The 23242-nt window shown below is 42.6% G+C and overlaps 2 protein-coding genes across 9 annotated transcripts in view; one reads left to right on the top strand and one right to left on the bottom strand.

Annotated features, from left to right (window-relative positions):
• LOC106572137 (kelch-like protein 17) overlaps positions 1-16523 on the bottom strand; it is a 36334-nt gene extending 19811 nt beyond the window's left edge. For 2 of the 7 annotated variants that reach the window (XM_014146006.3, XM_014146007.3), the window contains exons 1-4: positions 16264-16523; positions 4039-4303; positions 3529-3597; positions 2870-2991 (exon numbers count right to left, since the gene is read on the bottom strand). In XM_014146006.3, coding sequence (XP_014001481.1) covers positions 2870-2991; positions 3529-3597; positions 4039-4303; positions 16264-16266 — 459 coding nt within the window. In that variant the 5' untranslated portion in view covers positions 16267-16523. Of the gene's footprint in view, positions 1-2869; positions 2992-3528; positions 3598-4038; positions 4304-4945; positions 5025-12186; positions 12787-16263 lie in introns of those variants that run through there. The other 5 variants (XM_014146015.3, XM_014146016.3, XM_014146009.3 and 2 more) reach the window with 4 other exon arrangements.
• A 22-nt stretch (positions 16524-16545) lies between these two features.
• Positions 16546-23242, top strand: part of noc2l (NOC2-like nucleolar associated transcriptional repressor) — a 30173-nt gene continuing 23476 nt past the window's right edge. Inside the window, exons 1-10 of one of the 2 annotated variants that reach the window (XM_082961468.1) lie at positions 16546-16665; positions 17164-17304; positions 17429-17615; positions 17905-18021; positions 18402-18516; positions 18625-18715; positions 20296-20374; positions 20613-20723; positions 21207-21320; positions 21658-21846. In XM_082961468.1, the coding sequence (XP_082817594.1) occupies positions 16640-16665; positions 17164-17304; positions 17429-17615; positions 17905-18021; positions 18402-18516; positions 18625-18715; positions 20296-20374; positions 20613-20723; positions 21207-21320; positions 21658-21846 (1170 nt within the window). In that variant the 5' untranslated portion in view covers positions 16546-16639. 2 annotated transcript variants of the gene reach the window in all.

Here is a 23242-nt window from a genome sequence, read left to right as displayed (position 1 = left end):
CCTTTAAATTGTTTAACTTGGGTCAAACATTTCAGGTAGCCTTCCACAAGCTTCCCACAATAAGTTGACTGAATTTTAGCCCATTCCTCCTGACAGAGCTGGTGTAACTGATTCAGGTTTGCAGGCCTCCTTGCTCGCACACGCTTTTTCAGTTCTGCCCACAAATTTTCTATAGGATTGAGGTCAGGGCTTTGTGATGGCCACTCCAATACCTTGACTTTGTTGTCCTTAAGCCATTTTGCCACAACTTTGGAAGTATACTTGGGGTCATTGTCCATTTGAAAGACCCATTTGTGACCAAGCTTTAACTTCCTGACTGATGTCTTGAAATGTTGCTTCAATATATCCACATAATTTTCCATCCTCATGATGCCATCTACTTTGCTGCGTGGTCCCATGGTGTTTATACTTGCGTACTATTGTTTGTACAGATGAACGTGGTACCTTCACATGTTTGGAAATTGCTCCCAAGTATGAATCAGACTTGTGGAGGTCTACAATTATTTTTTTTGTTGAGGTCTTGGCCGCTTCCTTTTAGTTTTCCCATGATGTCAAGCAAAGAAGCACTGAGTTTGAAGGTAGGCCTTGAAATACATCCACAGGTACACCTCCAATTGACTCAAATTATGTCAGTTAGCCTATCAGAAGCTTCTAAAGCCATGACATCATTTTCTGAAATTTTCCAAGCTGTTTGAAGGCACAGTCAACTTAGTGTATGTAAACTTCTGACCCACTGGAATTGTGATACAGTGAATTATAAGTGAAATAATCTGTCTGTAAACAATTGTTGGAAAAATGACTTGTGTCATGCACCAGGTAAATGTCCGAAACCAACTTGCCAAAACTATAGTTTGTTAACAAGAAATTTGTGGAGTGGTTGAAAAACGAGTTTTAATGACTCCAACCTAAGTGTATGTAAACTTCTAACTTCAACTGTATATATATAAAAGGGTTAGGAACATAAATACTTTTACGAAGTCATGTTCAGTGCATTCAGAAAGTATTCAGACACTTTGATCTTTTCCACATTTTGTTACGTTAGTCTTATTCTAAAATGGATTGAATAAAAAAAATCTTCAATGTAAACACAATACCCCATAATGCCAAAGCGAAAACAAGTTTTTAGAAATGTTTCCAAATGTATTAAAATTAGAAAACAAAAACCTCAGACCCTTTGCTATGAGACTTGAAATTGAGCTCCTGTGCATCCTGTTTTCATTGATCATCCTTGAGATGTTTCTACAACGTCATTGGAGTCCACCTGTGGTAAATTCAATTGATTGGACATGATTTGGAAAGGCACACACCTATCTATATAAGGTCCCACAGTTGAAAGTGCATGTCAGAGCAAAAACCAAGCCACAAGGTCGGAGGAATTGTCCATAAAGCTCCGAGACAGGATTGTGTTGACGCATAGATCTAGGGAATGGTACACAAATATTTCTGCAGCATTGAAGGTCCCCAAGAACACAGTAGCCTCCATGGAAGAAGTTTGGAACCACCAAGACTTTTCCTAGAGCTGGCCGCCCAGCCGAATGGAGCAATCAGGGGAGAAGGGCTCCAGAGTTCTTCTGTGGAGATGGGAGAACATTCCAGAAGAACAACCATCTCTGCAGCACTCCACCAATGAGGCCTTTATGGTAGAGTGTCCAGACGGAAGCCGCTCCTCAGTAAAAGGCACATGACAGCCAGCTTGGAGTTCGCCAAAAGGCACCTAAAGGACTCTGACCATGAGAAACAAGATTCTCTGGTCTGATGAAACCAAGATTAAACACTTTGGCCTAAATGCCAAGCGTCAGGTCTGGAGGAAACCAGGCAGCATCCCTATAGTGAAGCATGGTGGTGGCCGCATCATTGTTTTGGATGTTTTTCGCCGGCAGGGACTGGGAGACTAGTCAGGATCGAGGGAAAGATGAACGGAGCAAAGTACAAAGAGATCCTTGATGAAAACCTGCTCGAGAGCGCTCAGGACCTCAGACTGGGGTGAAGGTTCATCTTCCAACAGGACAACACCCCTAAACACACAGCCAAGACAATGCATGAGTGGCTTCGGGACAAGTCTAAAATGTCCTTGAGTGGCCCAGCCAGAGCCCAGACTTGAACCTAATCGAACATCTCTGGAGAGACCTGTGCAGCGAAGCTCCCCATCCAACCTGACAGAGCTTGAGAGGATCTGCAGATAAGAATGGGAGAACCTCCCCAAATACAGGTGTTCCAAGCTTGTAGCATCATACCCAAGAAGACTCGAAGCTGCAATCGCTGCCAAAGGTGCTTCAATGAAGTACTGAGCAAAGGGTCTGAATACTTATATAAATGTGATATCAGTTTTTTATTTTTAATAAATTAGCAAACATTTCTAAAACCCTGTATTTGATTTGCCATTTATTGTGTGTAGATTAATGAGGGGGGAAAAAACGATTTAATCAATTTTAGAATAATGCTGTAACAAAATATGGAAAAAAATCAAGGGGTATGAATCCGAATGCACTGTAAGTATCAGTATCTTATTGTGGAATACTTTAAATGTTTTGATGGGCAAGTATTTAGCTCCAAATGACTTCAGAGCTAAGAAGACAAAGATATTACAACAAGAGTCAAATATATCTTAAACCCTGACAGATTTTGTGCCTTCCACAAACTTCTGAGTAACTCTGACGCTAACCCTTCGCTAGGTACCAGTGGTCAGAGAAAAAGATACGCTTCAAGAAAGTGTTCAAGACTACCATTTAGAATAATGATGGTACATTAGGGCTGCGTCACAAATGGCGGTCTTCCCGACATACTACTTTTCACCAGAGTACTATGCAATGCACATAAGTAGTGCACTCTATAGGGAATAGGGTGTTATTTTTTATACTTTTCTCCCTACCTGCACGTTGCCCTCCCCCACCACGATTTCTGCCGTGTAGGCATACTGAACCAGCTGTTCCAGCGCCTGGGGGTCAATGTCATGCAGGGTCACGTGGGTCTGACGACTCTCCGACATCTCATCTGCGTGACCAGAGGCAGACAGAGTTTTCCACTTAATAAAGTCTGCAATACATGTGCCTGTGTCTGTGCGGACAATCCAATACAACACTCATCTCTACGTACATTTAACTGAAAAGAAAAGAGTGAGTGTGTGTGTGTGTGTTTAACATGGTATACTCTAATTGTCACATACAGTATATCTCCCGAGACACACATTCTTATAGGGCAGTCACTGCATAGCACTCATTTGTAGCAGTCTGATCAATTGTTTTGACTGTCAGACAATATTTGTGTAATTCTGATCCCTGGATCTATGCAGCGCTTGCACTAAAGCCAAACGCTGGTGAAGAAGCATGATTACAGCAGCATGGAAGGGAGTTCAATTGTGCCAACAGATCAAAAGAGCCATCACACACGCACAGGCACACCAGCGTTTTGGTTATATTGATTAGATTTGTCGGCTATATCAGAAGATTTGCATAGGCCTAGGTTTAAAGCATGGTCAGTTGAAAAGAAGCCTAGTGGGAAGTCTTATCGCCTCTCTCTCCAGGGACATACCCTCACAAAGCTCTAGTCTGAGCTGCAGGATGGAGGAGGAAAACTGGGACACACACCTCACCTGGTGACCTATGACCCCAACAGGAAAGAGAACGCACACAGACAACAGGGAGGAGGAAGGAAGTGGTCAATGGTGAGGAAGTAAGAGCAAACAAATGAGGTGTTGCTCACAAGGTGAGATGCCACTCACACATTGAGCGAAATGTAGCACAGTTCAAAGCACAATTCATTTAAGCATCAACCAAGAATCGCCAAAAACATGTCACACTCCACTTTGTTCATGGTTCTAATAATTTAAACACATCCAATTTCTTTATATTCCGTAGCAATGGAGAATCGTACAAGCTTCAATAGTGTAATGAGGCGTGGAAGAGAGACAGGTAGGGTAAAGAGTAAGACGGTGGCTAAAAGGGGGTGACTAACATAAGTGGTGAACACTTGTGAAGGCGTGGAGGAACGGAAGAGCAGTTTCAGTAGCAGGGAGAGCGAACTCCGCGGAGGGATACTTACTTGTAAACATGGCATGGAAGTAGGGACTGCAGGAGGCCAGCACCACCTTGTGCGCCTTGATCTCCTTGTTGGAGACGTGCAGCACGATGTCGCAGAGCAGGCCACGCTGGCGCATCCTGTTCATGGACACGAACGAGTCGTGGTAGTGGCGCTTGGAGTTGTGCGAGATGCTGTGGCCGTCACGGTTCAGCAGCTGCATGCCTCCCTCCATCATGGTGCCGTGGTCAGCAGCAGCCGGCTCCTGCCTGGGCCTCACTCTGGGCGACTGCAACACACAAGAAGAGCCATTTTGGTTTATTCCATACAAATACAACGCAATTCAATTGACCCCAATTTGATACAATTACCCCCTGGCTGAATTTTTTTTTTTTTTATCTAATAGGCTACTGATTGTGTCATAGATCAGCAGATTGTGTAAATGTTATCACGATACCAGAATTTTGTCTTCGATACCGGTACCAGGTTTAGTATCACAATACTCTATACCAAAACGATACCACGGCGGCATAAACAAAAAAGCCATATTAGCCACAGTCACAGAATGTCACTTGATGCAGACAGAAACTCAGCTACTGCTATGTTCAATTGTTTGGCATCTTCAGTATCATTATATTACATTTTCTTCAAGTCAAAATTCTTCAGAGACAGCCATGTATGCATTAATGAATCAATTTGACTTTGTTTTTACCAATATAACAACATAATGGTAATCATTTATTTGTATGGTAAATCTCTATAGATGAGAATGGCGCTGCAATGGACAGCTGCCGTTTTACAGGCTCCTGATCAATTCTGCTATTTTGTGAGTATTTTTGCGCTGATCTTAACTTTTTTTGTACATGATGTTTCCGCCATCTTTTCTTCTGACTGAAAAGAGCTTCTGGACATCAGAACAGTGATCACTAACCTCGATTTGGATGAAGATTTCTACTTCAACAAGTCGGCAGTGCAGGATAAACTGCTCACCTCAGACAAGGCCCTAATCCCTGAGACTCGGAAAAGGAAGATACTGTGTTAGAGAGGCCGACTTGCAGGCAACCTGACAAAACTACGTTGGCGAGTAAATAAACCGCCTTTTCCCTCCATTCTATTGGCAAAAAAACTAATCACTGGAGAACTGTATTATCCTATGTTTCTTGGAGTCGTGGCTGAACAAAGACATGGATAATATACATCTAGTTGGTTTTCTATGCATCAGCAGGACAGAATGGCTGCCTGGGATAAACTCAAGGGGGAGGTGTGTCTCTTTGTTAACAGCTGGTGCGCAATCTCTAATATTAAGTAAGTCTCGAGGGACTGCTCACCCAAGTTAGAATACCTCATGATAAGCCGTAGACCAGGGATCATCAACTAGACTAAGATGTTTTTATTGAGTGGATGGTCGGGGGGCTGGAACATAATTACAAATAATTTGTAGACTGAAAACCCTGCTGTAGACCATACTATTTACCAAGAGAGGTTTCATCTATATTATTCGTAGCTGTCCATTTACCACCACAAACCGATGCTGGCACAAAGACCGCACTCAACGAGCTGTATAGGGCCATAGGCAAACAATAAAATGCTCATCCAGAGCCCTATGAGACTCCCCAATCACGGCCGGTTGTGATACAGCCTGGAATCGAACCAGGGTCTGTAGTATGGAAACCCATTTCATGAAGCTCCCGATTAACAGTTATTGGCTGTTGCTTCCAGAGGCAGTTTGGAACTCGGTAATGAGTGTTGCAACCAACGATTTCTACGTGCTACACGCTTCAGCGCAGGGCGGTCCCGTTCTGTGAGCTCGTGTGGCCTACCACTTCAGGGCCGAGCCATTGTTGCTCCTAAATGTTTTCACTTCAAAATAACAGCACTTACAGTTGACCGGGGCAGCTCTCGGAGGGCAGGAATTTGATGAACTGACTGGTTGGAAAGGTGGCATCCTATGACGGTGGCACATTGAAAGTCACTGAGCTCTTCAGTACAGGCCATTCTACTGCCAATGTACACTACCGTTCAAAAGTGTGGGGTCATTTAGAAAATGTCCTTGTTTTCCATGAAAACATACATGAAATGAGTTGCAAAATTAATAGGAAATATAGTCAAGACGTTGACAAGTTTATAAATAATGATTTTTAATTTAAATAATTGTGTCCAAATAATAATTGTGTCCTTCAAACTTTGCTTTCGTCAAAGAATCTTCCATTTGCAGAAATTACAGCCTTGCAGACCTTTGGCATTCTAGTTGTCAATTTGTTGAGATAATCTGAAGAGATTTCACCCCATGCTTCCTGAAGCACCTCCCACAAGTTGGATTGGCTTGATGGGCACTTCTTATGTACCATACGGTCAAGCTGCTCCCACAACAGCTCAATAGGGTTGAGATCCAGTGACTGTGCTGGCCACTCCATTATAGACAGAATACCAGCTGACTGCTTCTTCCCTAAATAGTTATGGCATAGTTTGGAGCTCTGCTTTGGGTCATTGTCCTGTTGTAGGAGGAAATTGGCTCCAATTAAGCATCGTCCACAGGGTACGACATGGCGTTAAAAAAAATGGAGTGATAGCCTTCCTTCTTCAAGATCCCTTTTATCCTGTACAAATCTTCCACTTTACCTCCACCAAAGCACCCCCAGACCATCACATTGCCTCCACCACGCTTGACAGATGGTGTCAAGCACTCCTCCAGCATCTTTTAATTTTTCTGCATCTCACAAATGTTCTTCTTTGTGATCCGAACCACTCAAAATTCATCTGTCCATAACACTTTTTTCCAATGTTCCTCTGTCCAGTGTCTGTGTTATTTTGCACATCTTAATCTTTTCATTGGCCAGTCTGAGATATGGCTTTTTCTTTGCAACTCTGCCTAGAAGTCCAGCCTCCCGGAGTCGCCTCTTCACTGTTGATGTTGAGACTGATGTTTTTCGGGTACTATTTAATGATGATGCCAGTTGAGGACTTGTGAGGCGTCTGTTTCTCAAACTAGACACTAATGTACTTGTCCTCTTGCTCAGTTGTGCACCGGGGCCTCCCACTCCTCTTTATATTCTGGTTAGAGCTAGTTTGCACTGTTCTGTGAATGGAGTAGTACACAGCGTTGTACGAGATCTTCAGTTTCTTGGCAACATCTCGCATGGAATAGCCTTCATCTCTCAGAACAAGAATAGACTGATGAGTTTCAGAAGAAAGTTATTTGTTTCTGGCCATTTTGAGCCTGTAATCGAACCCACAAATGCTGATGCTCCAGATACTCAACTAGTCTAAAGAAGGCAAGTTTTCAGCTGTGCTAACATAATTGCAAAAGGGGTTTCTAATGATCAATTAGCCTTATAAAATTATAAACTTGGATTAGCTAACACAACATTCCATTGGAACACAGGAGTGATAGTTGCTGATAATGGGCCTCTGTACGCCTATGTAGATATTCAATACAAAAAAATCTGCCGTTTCCATCTACAATAGTCCTTTACAACATTAACAATGTCTACACTGTACCTCTGATCAATTTTATGTTATTTTAAATGGACATAAAATGTGCTTTTCTTTAAAAAACAAGGACATTTCTAAGTGACCCCAAACTTTTGAACGGTAGTGTATGTCTATGAAGATTGCATGGTTGTGTGCTCCATTTTATACACCCGTCAACAACTGGTGTGACTGAAATAGCAGAATCCACTCATTTGAAGGGGGGGTCCACATACGTGTTTGACCAAGTAGTGCATTTACTACAGAACAAACATAAGAGGATAAAAACAAAAGAATAACAATAAAAAATGAAAGACTCAAAAAAGCACCCTAATGAAAAGCAAAGCTAAAAAGGTGTGTTTTAAGATCTCTTTGAAATATGTCCACAGTTTCGGCCCCCCTCAGGTTCTCTAGCAGGTTATTCCAGATGCAGGGGGCATAGTAACTAAAGGCTCACTCTCCATGCCTCTTGGTCCTAGGCTTTGGGAAAGTTAAAAGGCCAGTGCCAGAGAACCTGAGGGACTTACTGGGTACACAACTCAACAGCATGTCTGATATGTATTGGGGTGCACAATCGGGGATTGATTTAAAAACCAACTAGATAACAGTAACACGATCTTGCTTTGGATCTTCATGCCTGAACCTAGGGCCTACACTTTAAGAATCCACTATCTATGTGTGCTATAGATTCCATAGACTACTAAATATATCAGTGTAGGATGCATTAGTTTTAACTGTACAGTGCACAAAAATATCCTTTAACAAATTCATTGTTTAACCATAGACGGAGAAGCGTGTCAAATGTCACCACTGCTGCATAGGGCTTGTGTCACACACACACAGAGAGAGAGAGAGACAGAGAGAGAGACACACTAATACAGACATCATGTTCTAATGCCCAGGGCAAATGGCTGGCATCAGGCTATTTTGCACATTGATACTTTGCAAACGTTAAAATGACATTTAAGCAGCAGAGGCTCCTCTGAAGAATTTCAGGTTTTTTTAAGTTCCTTTTTAGACAACACTATACTAAATATATTCATGTCACAAAATAATTGATTAAAACACATTGTTTTGCAATGAAGGTCTACAGTAGCCCCAACATCACTCTGCAGGGTAGCACCATGTTGTAGCCGAAGGACAGCTAGTTTCCATCCTCCTCTGGGTGCATTGACTTCAGTACAAAACCTAGAAGGCTTGTAGTTCTCACCCCCTTCCATAGACTTACACAGTAATTATGACAACGTCCTCCAACCCATCTTGAGCTCTTGCAGCATGAACTGACATGTCCACCCAATCAAAGGATTCTAAAATGAATCTAGTACTGAAAGCATAAGCTACAGCTAGCTAGCACTGCAGTGCATAAAATGTGGTAGCAAGAGAGAGAGAACTAGTTATATTTAATATTTTTTTCACTTACTTAGCTAGTGAATGCAGCTAGCTAGTTTAGCCTACTCAAACACCTGGCTCAAACAGAGAGGGATGCAATGTTAGCTAGCTGCCTATAGCTATCCAACACTTGAAGTCTTCCAAGTCAAGGTAAGATTTTGGTTTTATTAATTTATCGCCACTGGAGCATGCCAGTGCAACTGCTAAACTATTTGCTGACTGTACACTGTACTGCATGATTGTAGTGGGTTTACTAACACGTTAGATCTAGTAGCTATGTTTACTATGGCGTTATAATATGGTGACAACGATGTAGGCTGTGTGTAGCGGTTAGCAGTTACGATATGAAGGTTTGGCTTGGAAGGGTTTTTTCGCATGGTCACAAACTGCTGATGTGTTGTGCACTGAAGTCCACAAGCGAAGGGAAAAGGTGAGGGAGAAGAGAGCGTAGACGCGAGAAGAAATTATACAACAATCAAAGAGATCATCCTGTAGCGCATTCGGCGACTATTGTAGCGGTTTCAGGGGTTGTGTTGTGGATGGACGGTATGTGCCTGCGAGGTTTCTGCATTTTCTGGCTGCCAGGACCATAGACAGTGGGAAGCAATGGGAAGTATTCCCCAGAGGCAGGACCATGGTCAGCTCAGAGGAAACTTCCAGACTGCAGCAGAACAGCCACACCTGTCTCCAGTTGTATTTAGCGACTAAACTGCAGACAGGTGAAACTAATCAGGGCCTCTACTTAAACACGCCCTGGTTTTTTTTGTTGACCCCAGCGGGTGAAGGAACAGGAGGCTATTGGAGAGACTGAGCATAAGGTGGAGAAGGAGGTTTACCGGAATAAAGGAACTGATGATTTCAACACGGAGTGAACCCCCAAAGACCAAGATTGGAGGACCTTCCACTGGTAACGATGTATTTACTTTGCTTGTTTGAGTTTTGTATATCACAAACTCTGACGGTACCTGATAAAAAATAAACCGTGTCAACCATTTACGTGGACTGGTGGTATGTGTTTGTACGTGTAAATCCTGCCTTGCCAAGATCATGGCGCCAAAACCGCCACAGTATTCAGACCCCTTCCCAATTTACACATTTTGTTACGTTACAGCCTTATTCTAAAATGTATTAGATAAAAATGTCCACAATCTACACACAATACCCTATAATGACAACGTGAAAACAGGTTCAGAGATTATTGCTAATGTATATCAAATAATGATACCTTATTTACATAAGTATTCAGACCCTTTGCTATGAGACTCGAAATTGAGCTCAGTGCATCCTGTTTCCATTGATCCTCGATGTTTCTACAAATTGATTGGAGTCCACCTGTGGTAAATTCAATTGATTGGACATCATTTGGAAAGGCACACCTGTCTATATAAGGTCTCACAGTTGATAGTGCATGTCAGAACAAAAACCAGGCCATGAAGTCAAAGGAATTGTCCGTAGAGCTCAGAGACAGGCTCGTCTTGACACAGGTCTGGGGAAGTGTACCAAAATATTTCTGCAGCACTGAAGGTCCAGGAACACAGTGGCCTCCATCATACTTAAATGGAATTAGTTTGAAACCGCCAAGACTCTTCCTAGAGCTGGCCGCACAGCCAAACTGAGCAACCGGGGGAAAAAGGGCCTCGGTCAGGGAGGTGACCAAGAACCTGATGGTCACTCTGACATAGCTCCTCTGTGGAGATGGGAGAAACTTCCAGAAGGACAACCATCTCTGCAGCACTCCACCAATCAGGCCTTTATGGTAGAGCGGCTAGTGGGAAGCCACTACTCAGTAAAAGGCACATGACAGAAGGCACCTCTGGTCTGATCAAACCAAGATTGACGTCTTTGGCCTGAATGCCAAGCGTCACGTAGGGAGGAAACCTGGCACCATCCCTATGGTGAAGCATGGTGGTGGTAGCATCATGCGGTGGGGATGTTTTTCAGCTGCAGAGACTGGGAGACAAGTCAGGATCGAGGGAAAGATGAAAGGAGCAAAGTACGGAGAGATCATTGATGAAATCCTGCTGCAGAATGCTCAGGACCTCAGTCTGGGGCGAAGGTTCACCTTCCAACAGGACAATGATCCTAAACACACAGCCAAGACAACTTAGGAGTGGCTTCAGGGACAAGTCAATGTCCTTGAGTGGCCCAGCCAGAGCCTGGACTTGAACCCGATCGAACATCTCTGGAGAGACCTGAATATAGCTGTGCAGCGAAGCTCCCCATCCAACCTGACAGCGCTTGAGGATCTGCAGAGAAGAATGGGAGAAACTCCCCAAATACAGGTGTAGCACCCAATCTTTCACGAGGCTGTAATTGTTGCCAAAAGTGCTTCAACAAAGTACTGAGTAAAGGGTCTGAATACTTATGTAAAATTTCCGTTTTTTAAAATACATTTTTAAAATTCTAAAAACCTGTTTTTGCTTTGTCATTTTGGGGTATTGTGTGTAGATTGAGTAAAAAAACAAACAATTCAATCAATTTTAGAATAAGGCTGTAACGTAAAGTCAAGGGGGTCTGAATACTTTCCGAAAGCACCGTTTGTGGCCGCTATGAAGTGAACTGTTTGCGTGTGATTAGGGATGTATTCATTCCGCCGATTCTGTTGAAAAACCGTTTGTTAAAACGGAACGAAACGGGCTGAATATACCTGACTGTTGGACTAATGATTACACCCTATATCAGTTAGATGCAGTTAATAGTGTGCAAGTCGTTATCTGTGTCAATGTTTGCCACCTTGATTACTCACATTTCTCTCGACCTATGAACAGTGCGTACGTTGCAAACTTTCATTCATAGGCTAGGTTGTAGCAACTTCATGATAGGTTTAGGTGGATTTTCCCTATGCCCATCTGTTTCATTGAGCTGGGTGAATATGGTGTAATATAAATAAGGCCATTTTATTTTTTAAATCAACTCGTCCGCCACTGCATTCAAGACCATTGTATTTTTAACGCATACAAGTTTGCCACCACCTATGAGAATGCATTTAGTCACTGCAGTAAAGACACACCGACTGCATTATCCGCGGCCATGCAACACAAAGCTATTCCACATACACATTTCCTTTTTGACTCATTCAGCATTCTGGATGGCTGCTAGACATACGGCTTCAATTTATGCAGGCCATTTCCCCGTTGTGACCGTCACCATCTTTGTTCGTTTAACAACATGCATGCTGTCATCACGCCTTCCCACTTGAGCTTGTTTCTATTCATTTATATTCCTAAAGATGTGGTACTGCACCCCAACTCCCACACCATCTACTTCGAATAGCAGTGTCATCAGCAAGAAAATGCAAAAAAAAAATCCAATTACCGGTGATAAACGTTGCAGTTTCGTCGCCCCTCTTCACTGAAATGATGGGGAACGTGAAAACACGAGATGCATCCAAATTGATCAACTCTACTGCCTGTCTCGGTCCATATGAGAAAAGCATACGACATAAAGAAAGACTCTATTCAATCATGTTGTTGACGTACGTAAATGCAAACTGCATGAGCAATGAGTGACATCAAATGTTAAGGTGGACCTGAAGAAGTGATGCTTAGATGCCTTGTCGCGTAGATAAAACGAAACCTAGGCAGGAAATGTTTGTTGGCTGTGTAATTGTAAAACGCGTTTGTGACGTTCATAAATTATAACTACCGGTATGTCTAAGATGCTATCTAGACCACCTTAAATCGACAGTGCTGCTGCAGCCCAGTGAGCACCGTCCGACGCTAACGTCCATAGACCTTGCGATTTGGTCCGTCCACCGTTGCCTTGATTTCAACGTCTACAGACGTCGTTTTTTTTCCGGCCTCGAGTTGGCCCAAACATGGACGTCTATGATTGGTTCAGATTTGGTCCGGTCTGAACTCGGATCTGGCCCAAACATAAACGTCTATGTTTTGGAAGTTTGGACAACACAGTACAGTGGAGCAGGGTTTTTTTTGCCCTAGCACTACACAGCTTATTCAAATAAAAGCTTGATGATGAGTTGGTTAATTGAATCAGCTGTGTAGTGCTAGGGCAAAAAAAAAATGTGCACCCGGAGTGGGCCCCAGGACCAAGTTTAGGAAACCCTGCAGTAGAGCACAGCAGAGTACAGTACAGTAGAGCAAAGTATAGTTCAATACAGAAGAGTACAGTATAGTTCAGTACAATAGATGAATACAGTATGAGTAAAGTACAGTATAATATACTATATTGTACTTTACCCTACTGTTCTGTACTCTACCGAACTAAACTGTTCTGTAGTGAACTAAACTCTACTGTGCAGTTCAAATTTGTGAAATAGACTTCTATGATTGGTTCAGATTTGGTCTGGTCCAACCAAATGTGGTCTTTTTGGGGGATGGGGCTCATTAGAATAATATCCAGCATGCTTTGCAAGAGTTAATTTACATTTACGGCAGATGCTCTTATCCATGTTTATTTTATTCTACTGAGCCATTTTATGTCCGTATTCTTATATTTTATTATTTATAATTGTTGAAGGAACCTGCAAGTAAGCAATTCGTTGGTTGGTATATACTCTACATATGACTAATAACTTGAAACGTCAATAAAAGACGACTTTTTAATATAATTTTGCTCACTGGGAGGCTACTCTGGACCTTCTGGCCACTCAACAAGGCACAAAACATAACCTCCAGCAAATGATCATCCTCTATCAAGTCCAGTGGTATTGAAAGTTTTCAGTGGGGACCCAGTCTTTTCCGGAAGAATTTCTGTATACACCAAACCCTACCCCAAATCTAATAACCATAAAATTGGTACATAAACATATATTTTACCTGCGTGCTCAGTCCCCTCCTGTACTCCCTGTTCACCCACAACTGCATGGCCAGGCACGACTGCAACACCATCATTAAGTTTGCAGACGACACAACAGTGGTAGGCCTGATCACCGACAACGACGAGACCGCCTATAGGGAGGAGGTCAAAGACCTGGCCGGGTGGTGCCAGAATATCAACCTATCCCTCAACGTAACCAAGACTAAGGAGATGATTGTGGACTACAGGAAAAGGAGTACCGAGCACGTCCCCATTCTCATCGACGGGGCTGTAGTGGAGCAGGTTGAGAGCTTCAAGTTCCTTGGTGTCCACATCAACAACAAACTAGAATGGTCCAAACACACCAAGACAGTTGTGAAGAGGGCACAACAAAGCCTATTCCCCCTCAGGAAACAAAAAATATTTGGCATGGGTCCTGAGATCCTCAAAAGGTTCTACAGCTGCAACATCGAGAGCATCCTGACCGGTTGCATCACTGCCTGGTACGGCAATTGCTCGGCCTCCGACCGCAAGGCACTTCAGAGGGTAGTGCGTACGGCCCAGTACATCATTGGGGCTAAGCTGCCTGCCATCCAGGACCTCTACACCAGGCGGTGTCAGAGGAAGGCCCTAAAAATTGTCAAAGATCCCAGCCACCCCAGTCAGACTGTTCTCTCTACTACCGCATGGCAAGCGGTACCAGAGTGCCAAGTCTAGGACAAAAAGGCTTCTCAACAGTTTTTACCCCCAAACCATAAGACTCCTGAACAGGTAATCAAATGGCTACCTGGACTATTTGCATTGTGTGCCCCCCCAACCCCTCTTTTACATTGCTGCTACTTTGTTTATCATATATGCATAGTCACTTTAACTATACATTCATGTACATACTACCTCAATTGGCCTGGCTAACCGGGCTATCTGCATTGTGTCCCGTCACCCACCAACCCCTCTTTTACGCTACTGCTACTCTCTGTTCATCATATATGAAGTCACTTTAACCATACCCACATGTACATACTACCTCAATCAGCCTGACTAACCGGTGTCTGTATATAGCCTCGCTAATGTTATTTTCCACTGTCATTTTACTGTTGTTTTATTTATTTACTTACCCATTGTTCACCTTATACCTTTTTTGCACTATTGGTTAGAGCCTGTAACTAAGCATTTCACTATAAGGCACACGTGACAAATACAATTTGATTTGACTTGATTCAATTCATTACACTTATCTCTTATCAAAATTAAAAGAAAACAAATTACTCAATAAAAATGTATTTTTCGAATTCATCTTTCTTAAAAACGTTTGTATATTGTCCCATAAAATAAGCTGTACTTTTTTTTGGTTTTGCTGACCCCACTGCACTTCCCCCGCGACGCGACCCCAACTTTGAATACCACTGGTCTAGACAGACAAAAACTTCGATAGACCAGTGACGCAATCAGGACGTCCGATCCTATATAGCCGATTTGTCAAGATCACGTTCCAACAGAAACCAGTCTGGTTTCCCACGAGATTAACATTAAAGAAACTAGACGAGTCTTCCAGATGGCTAGCTAAAGGTTTCTCCTTTCATCTGTGGCTAAAGCATAACTAACATTGATATTGCTGCAATAGCTATCTTCTTACCTAACTGGCGAGACACCGGCCGCCTTGACAAATGACATGGGATTCAGCTAGTTAGCTTGCAATCAAGACTCACCAGCTGCCGTCTGTGTCTCAAGGACAGCACAAATGTATTTCTATTTGTAACATTTTCCAGTTGCTCGCTAACACAACAATATGGTGTAGTCCAAAAAGTGCAGCATGCAAGAGATTCAATTTATCAGTCTTGGATTGTTAATCATCACTTCAACATCCCATGTCGCATCAAAGCAATGCGTTTTATCTATAAGGCTACAGTATATCGCTGCACACACAATTGACACCGACAAGTAACGTTACTTAGCCTGAAAGGGGAAACTAGCTAACGTTAGATATATGCATTTTAAAACCGTTTTTATATCGTGCAAAAAACACAAAGTGAACTGATAGATGTTGTGCTATTGCTCATGATAACGATTGAGAAACTGAATACAAAATCTATTTAGATTAACAACCTCTGCAAAATCTACAGGATTTGCTAAAATAATTTAATGTAACGTCACATAACATGCGTCAGATTGGTGGCGTTCGAGGTCGTATTGTTTTGTTGTCACGCTGCGCAGATTATCAGTCTCACAATGACTGGGGAAATAATGTAATGCCTCAAGAACCACATTCATACGATACAATCAATGTGAACGAACATGTGGGTTGCAAACCCGGATGTCATGCCAGAGGAGCGCATAAACCTGCTAAACCATTGCTGAATATTAATACATCCGAGCCTCCTGACACAACGACAGTTTCCCCACCCAGGACGACTAACAATTTCAATCGGTCCAATTAATAGTCACCGTGGCATGCCCAGATTTCACCTACGGGGCTCCAAACTCACATACAAGGGACAGTACTTAAATCGGCCCACTTTGAAGAAATCTAAATGTATCGACTAGGGGAGCAGTCAACACAACTCTCTAGGTCCCAGCAGGCAACTGATGCAAGGCATAATAATAACCCGAGTGTGGTCACCAAACCACCTCTGTTACCATTTGATCTTGTCCTCAGGGTAGACCACACAGATATGTTGTATCCCAAAATGACATATCGCGCCATTGTCTTTTCAACAGGAGCGTGTCCACCTTGCCACCTGTACTTGTGTGCGAGAGACTCATCTGAGTCACACACACAGCTCCGCTGTGACGATCAGTGTTTGCACCAGCGTCTCCTGCCCACCAGAACGGTCTTTCTTTTCACAAACTCTTCTGGTAAATTACTCATGCGAGCATGGTCATCAAACCATCTGTCTACAGCAATTTTGACACTGGTGTGCAGCGCGACATAAAAAAACGAGCTGGAACGCCCCTACAGACTAACACCATTGCATTGTGGGAACCGAATTGGTAGTCACGTTTTTGATCCAGCATGGCAGGAAAACAGAAAAGCAAAAGGTAAGTTGCTCACAGTGAAATATGGGTACTGAACACATTTGTTTTATGAAATAACAACGTAGCTTGTTTCTCTGTGTATTGTACATGTCAAGTGTTTTGTGTCGTTCTTTATTTGCCTTGGAATGTTAAAAGTGGAGTTGATAGCGCACTTGAAATGATCGTTAGCCTTAGCTAATAGTTAGCTAGTTTGCTTGGTTAGAAATGGTTGGCATGCTCGCTAACCAAGTTAGTTGAGTGATCATCATGTTACTCCCCCGTTAAGTTTTCAAGTTTGTTTTGGCATGGCTTATTGAAATGTAATGCTAAACGGATTAAACTAGTTAGCTAATTTAGCCAACTAACTTTACTCGCCATCATAGTCACTGCAGAGAGACTATTGTAACGTATCTGATAAAACTCGCTAGCTTGTTTAAATATAGCTAAGTAACTAATCTTTGACTTTGTAATTAAATATCTTAATGTTTGCTAAATTGGCTGTTTATTGTTTCTATGTTGCAGGAAGTTGGAGGACCTCAGTGTGGACGAGTTCCTGCTATCTGGCTTTGACTCGGCAGGTGAGGCTGATTCTGAGGATGACACTCCTACACGGAATGGACAGAAATCGAAGAAGAAAGCAGGGCAATCTGCAGCTCAAGACAAGTAAGTGTTTCTCACTTCAGTCAATGTCTGCCCCAGATACTTTAGTATACCCTAAAAATACAAATGTCCTCCCAGGTCACCTGGTCGATTGTTATCTAATACATTAGTATTTCCTGTCCTGCAGGGGTGATGACAAAAAGAAAGGCAAGGCATCTCAGCACAAAGACTCACTGTCAAGGCTAAAAAGTAAAGATCCAGAGTTCTATAAGTTCTTGCAGAAGAACGACCAGACCCTTCTCAACTTTGACGACACCGACAGCTCCGAGGATGAGGAAGAGAGGAAGTACCACACGCTGCCCAAACAATTGGAGGTACCAGGACTTTGACAAATGTTTCATGATCTGAAAATGTAATTCAAATGATGTATAGAGTGATTTTTCTGATCTAAAATGGTAGCCTATGCTTGACTTAAACCTGCAGCATTGGAGAGGAACATCTCATTTTACACTTGTAAATGTCAAATTTGAAGGGATGCAGATTTTACACTCAACATGTGTTCGTTCATTATCATGATTTATATTCCTTAGCGTGTTTTCTTTGTCTCTATAATGCCCTTAACCTTAAAATTAACATTCTGAAAAATGTAATGTGTGACTGTAGGAGGCCAGTTCTGATGATGATGAGGAACAAGGAGAGTCCACCAAGAAATCCAAGAAGACAGCGGATGTTATCAAAGTCACAGAGAAAATGGTTGACGAGTGGCAAGCCGCAATCAAGGTAACACTTACCTACAGGCTATCCACCTAGCATAGACCTCAACCTTTTTCCTCTACCAGACTTGAGGTGTAGTCATTGTAAACAGACGACACCAGGATGCAGGATGCATAATGGTCCTTTTCAATAACCAACGTTTGACGCATATTTTCTCTCTGCAAATAGAATAGAGCTTTGTCCCATCTTCCACCTCTCAAACCTCTGGGTTAACTACTGTCCCATGAGTGTCGTGATTAAAAAACAATGCCTACCAGGCAGCATTAATTAGGAAGGAAAAACATATTATATGAAGTCAAGAGGCTTTTGTTTCTACTGTACCACAATACCAGTGGTTTTGCCCTTCATTCATGTGTCTTTTCTTGCCTCCATCCCTTTGTCTTCAGGATGAGCCTACACCTCGCCTCTTCAGAGAGATCACACAGGCCTTCAAGGCTGCCGTGGCGACCACCAAAGGAGAAGGGGGAGATCCGTGTCGATACAAAGTGGCCGACAGTTCAGGTAGGGCTCATACCCCCCATTAAGTGTGTATGATCCCCTCTTTAGTAGTGTCAACATACTTTAGCCCCAAGGACGATGATGTAATTTGTGGTGTGTGTTTTCCAATAGTGTTCAACGCCTTGGTCCTGTTCTGTATCCGAGACGTGTACGTGGCTCTGCAGAGGATGCTCAACCTAAAGCCAGATAAAGACCAGAAGAAGTAATAAATGGAGACCTTTCTTCTTTACATAAGCTTTAACCATTTCCCTGATACTTTAGTTTTGAGTAGAAAAATTGCTAAACCGATTAACCTCTCTCGGGTATATCGTCCCACCTAGTCAACAGCCAGTGGAATCGAGTGGCGCGATATTCAAAAAACGTAAAAATGCTATAACTTCAATTTCTCAAACATATTACTATTTTACACCATTTTAAAGACAAGACTCTCGTTAATCTAACCACATTGTCCGAAGGCTTTACAACGAAAGCAAAACATTAGATTATGTCAGGAGAGTACCCAGCCAGAAATAATCACACCCATTTTTCAAGCTAGCATATGTCACAAAAACCAAAACCACAGCTAAATGCAGCACTAACCTTTGATGATCTTCATCAGATGACACTCCTAGGACATTATGTTATACAATACATGCATGTTTTGTTCAATCAAGATCATATTTATATCAAAAAACAGCTTTTTACATTAGCATGTGACTTTCAGAACTAGGAAACATACCGAAAACTTCCGGTGAATTTACTAAATTACTCACGATAAACGTTCACAAAAAACATAATTATTTAAAGAATTATAGATACAGAACTCCTTTATGCAATCGCGGTGTCAGATTTTAAAATAGCTTTTCGGCAAAAGCACATTTTGCAATATTCTGAGTAGATAGCGGGCTAGCTAATTTGACACCCACCAAGTTTGGCGTCCACTAAACTCAGAATTACTATAAGAAAAATTGGATTACCTTTGCTGTTCTTCGTCAGAATGCACTCCCAGGACTTCTACTTCAACCACAAATGTTGTTTTGGTTCAAAATAATCCATAGTTATGTTCAAATATCCTCTGTTTTGTCCGTGCGTTCAGGTCCCTATCCGAACGGTGACGCGCGGACGCATGTCGTGACAAAAATTCTAAATATTCCATTACCGTACTTCGAAGCATGTCAAACGCTGTTTAAAATCAATTTTTATGCGTTTTTTCTCGTAAAATAGCGATAATATTCCGACCGGGAGACGTCGTTTTCGTTCAAAGAAGAAAATGGACTCTTCACGCGCACCCCCGTTTCATTGTTCTCAGATCGACCACTTTCCAAATGCGCTACTGTTTTTCAGCCAGGGACTGCAGAGTCATCATTCCCCGTTCTGGCGCCTTGTGAGAGCCTATGGGAGCCTTAGAAAATGTCACGTTACAGCAGAGATCCTCTATTTTCCATAAAGAGGCTATAGAAGGCCAAGAAATGGTCAGAGAGGGCACTTCCTGTATGGAATCTTCTCAGGTTTTGGCCTGCCATATGAGTTATGTTATACTCACAGACACCATTCAAACAGTTTTAAACTTTACGGTGTTTTATATCCAAATGAAACAATTATATGCATATTCTAGTTTCTGGGCAGGAGTAATAACCAGATTAAAACGGGTACGTTTTTTTTATCCGGATGTGAAAATACTGCCCCCTACCCTAGAGAGGTTAACCAACGAGCCAATGTATTTTATTATCTGTGTCAAGGTGATTTACATTTTTTTTAGGTGTATCCATTTCGGCCTTTCCCCTCTCATTTTCTTATCTTCAGGCCAGTGCTTCCATCTTCCAGTCCTAAGTGGCAGAAGAACCAGGTGGACATCAGGATGTATCTCAGTGGAATCGTTCAGGTTTGTCCCGCTATTTATTTCATCCTCCCTCCTATTTTCCCTTCTTTTTCCCCCCTCTTGTCTGAATTGTCACTGATACCTTTCCCTTTTCTTGCATACGGTATTTGTGTTGGATGACCCTAGTGTTTTTTTAAATGTTTCTACCATTTTTACTCTTATCAAAGATGCGTTTCAATTGATGTACCTCTACTTACAACAGAAAATAAATGGAACTTTAACTCTCCTCCTTCGTTCCCAGCTCTTGTCCTGTCTCACAGAGGCCACCGTCATCAGTGCAGTTCTGAGGCACGCCAACCAGCTGGTTCCCTACTACCTGTGTAACCCCAAACAGTGTCGCCACCTGCTCAAGGTGACTTCCGGTTACCACAGCAACACCTATATGTAGACTGACCAAACTGCATGATGATCATCGGGGGAATTAGGCAAATAATGTTTCTGTAATGTAAAGCCGTTATGATTTAGTTCAAAGGATGATAACCCTGCAGAGATAAACCACATTAATATCGGTTGAGTGTATAAACGGTGTTGTGCAGCACTGGAGGATCCCTTCCTAAGAAATGGCCTGTTACCGCTGCCAGAACCGTGTAACTCCATTTTGTCCCCGTATAGTTTATTTTATTACATTCATTGAAAGTAGTAGCGCTGACATTTCATAATTGTATTTTCATAAATGGTCAAATATGGCTGTTTTTGTCATTTCCTGAAAAGCTTTTAACGATGCAAGATTTCAGACAGCGACTCTATGCCCTGGACTGGTAGCCTTGCTATTGGGACCTGGGTCCTCCATTCCCGACGCTAGCTCTGTCCACCTCTCTCACCTTTTTCTTTCTAGCAACTGATCAAGCAGTGGAGCACCGGGGAGGAGACGAGCCGCGTGCTGGCTTTCCTGGCCCTCAACAAGATCTGCCGACACAAGCAAGACACCTTCCTCAACCCCATCCTCAAGGTATGTCCTCTACGTCTCTCTCTGTTCCATCCTCTGGGGAGGTGAGACCATCATGGGTGAAAAATGCTTCATTCATTTGGCCCACCGTAGTTAATACCCTTCAGGGGTGAGTAAGTAAGGTGCATGTCTCCACATCTGCATTAAAAGTGCTAAGCAAATATCGCTTCCCAGTTAGTGGCAAATGTCTGCACATAAAAATTCCTGGAAGGTGGCACATAGCAGTACAAAGTGGAAGGCGTAACGTTGCCTGCACAACTGTTGGAACTCCCCAAAATGAACATTTGTATTATTTTAAACTGAACTCGGACACCCTTTAACCTCGTTTTTTTTTCCTCAGCAAATGTACATCTCGTACGTGCAGAACTGCAAGTTCACGTCGCCCACCGTTCTGCCTATGATCAACTTCATGCAGCGGACGCTGACAGAGATGTACTCGCTGGACACACAGGCCTCCTACCAGCACGGCTTCATCTACATCCGCCAGCTGGCCATCCACCTGAGGAACGCCATGACCATGAAGAAGAAGGTTAGCAGTTAGTCGCACATCCATTCATACACTAGGGCCTGAATTCACAAAGTGTCTCCAAGTAGAAGGGCTGCTCTAGCATCACGTGCCCCTTTTATAATGTTTTAAAAGGCGAAACTGATCCTAGGTCAGCACTCCTACTCTGAGATGCCTGGTGAATTTCGGGCCCTGGATGTAGGAAATAAGGATAAGGAAATGATGTTGTAGGTTACCAGGAAGTACAGCTGATGACGATAATAGAAGGAATAATGTTAACTATAAAGGTTTTTATACTGGTCTGTGATATTCTAACATCGGAGCTAAGCGTTCCATTATTGGTCTCTCAGTGGTTCCCAAACTTGGATATTTTTATTAAACAATAGAATGAGGGTGAGTTTTTGTCACAACCCGGCTTGTGAGAAGTGACAAAGTGCTCTTATAGGACCAGGGCACTAATAATAATAATCATTTTGCTCTTTATTTAACCATCTTACATATAAAACCTTATTTGTTCATCAATAATTGTGAATAACTCACCACTGGTTAATGAGAAGGGTGTGCTTGACAGGATGCGCATACCTCTGCAATGTTGAGTTGTATTGGAGAGAGTCTGTCTTAAATCATTTTCCACACACAGTCTGTGCCTGTATTTAGTTTTCATGCTAGTGAGGGCCGAGAATCCACTCTCACATAGGTACGTGGTTGCAAAGGGCATCAGTCTCTTAACAGCGTGATTTGCCAAGGCAAGAAACTCTGAGCGCAGCCCTATCCAGAAATCTAGCAGTGGCTTCTGGTTAAATTCAATTTTCACAGACCGCTTGTTGCAATTTCGATGAGGCTCTCTAGTTCAGATATCGGTAAGTGGACTGGAGGCAGGGCATGAAAGGGATAATGAATCCAGTTGTTTGTGTCGTCCGTTTTGGGAAAGTACCTGCATAATGCGCACCCAACTCACTCAGGTGCTTCGCTATATCACATTTGACATTGTCTGTAAGCTTGTTCATTTGCACACAAAAAAATCATACAGTGATTGGTAGACCTGTGTGTTGTCCTTGTTAATGTAGACATAAAAGAGCTTCAACTTCTTAATCATAGCCTCAAATGTGTCCCACCCCACACGTTGAATATAGTTGCGGAGAGTCCCTGTAATCCTAGAACCAGATCATTCAGGCGAGGAAAAAACATCACCCAGATAGGCCAGTTGTGTGAGAAACTCGTCATCATGCAAGCAGTCAGACAAGTGAAAATTAATGAACTTTAAGCTCGTCTCTCAATTCCAAAAAAACGTGTCTGTACTTTGCCCCTTGATAACCAGCACACTTCTGTATGTTGTAAAAGCGTTACATGGTTGCTGCCCATATTATTGCATAGTGCAGAAAATACGCGAGAGTTCAGGGGCCTTGCTTTAACAAAGTTA

The sequence above is a fragment of the Salmo salar genome, chromosome 15, assembly GCF_965601325.2.
Source record: "Salmo salar chromosome 15, fSalSal1, whole genome shotgun sequence".
NCBI classification, from domain to species: Eukaryota; Metazoa; Chordata; class Actinopteri; order Salmoniformes; family Salmonidae; genus Salmo; species Salmo salar.
This window is presented reverse-complemented; position numbering and strand designations above follow the sequence as displayed.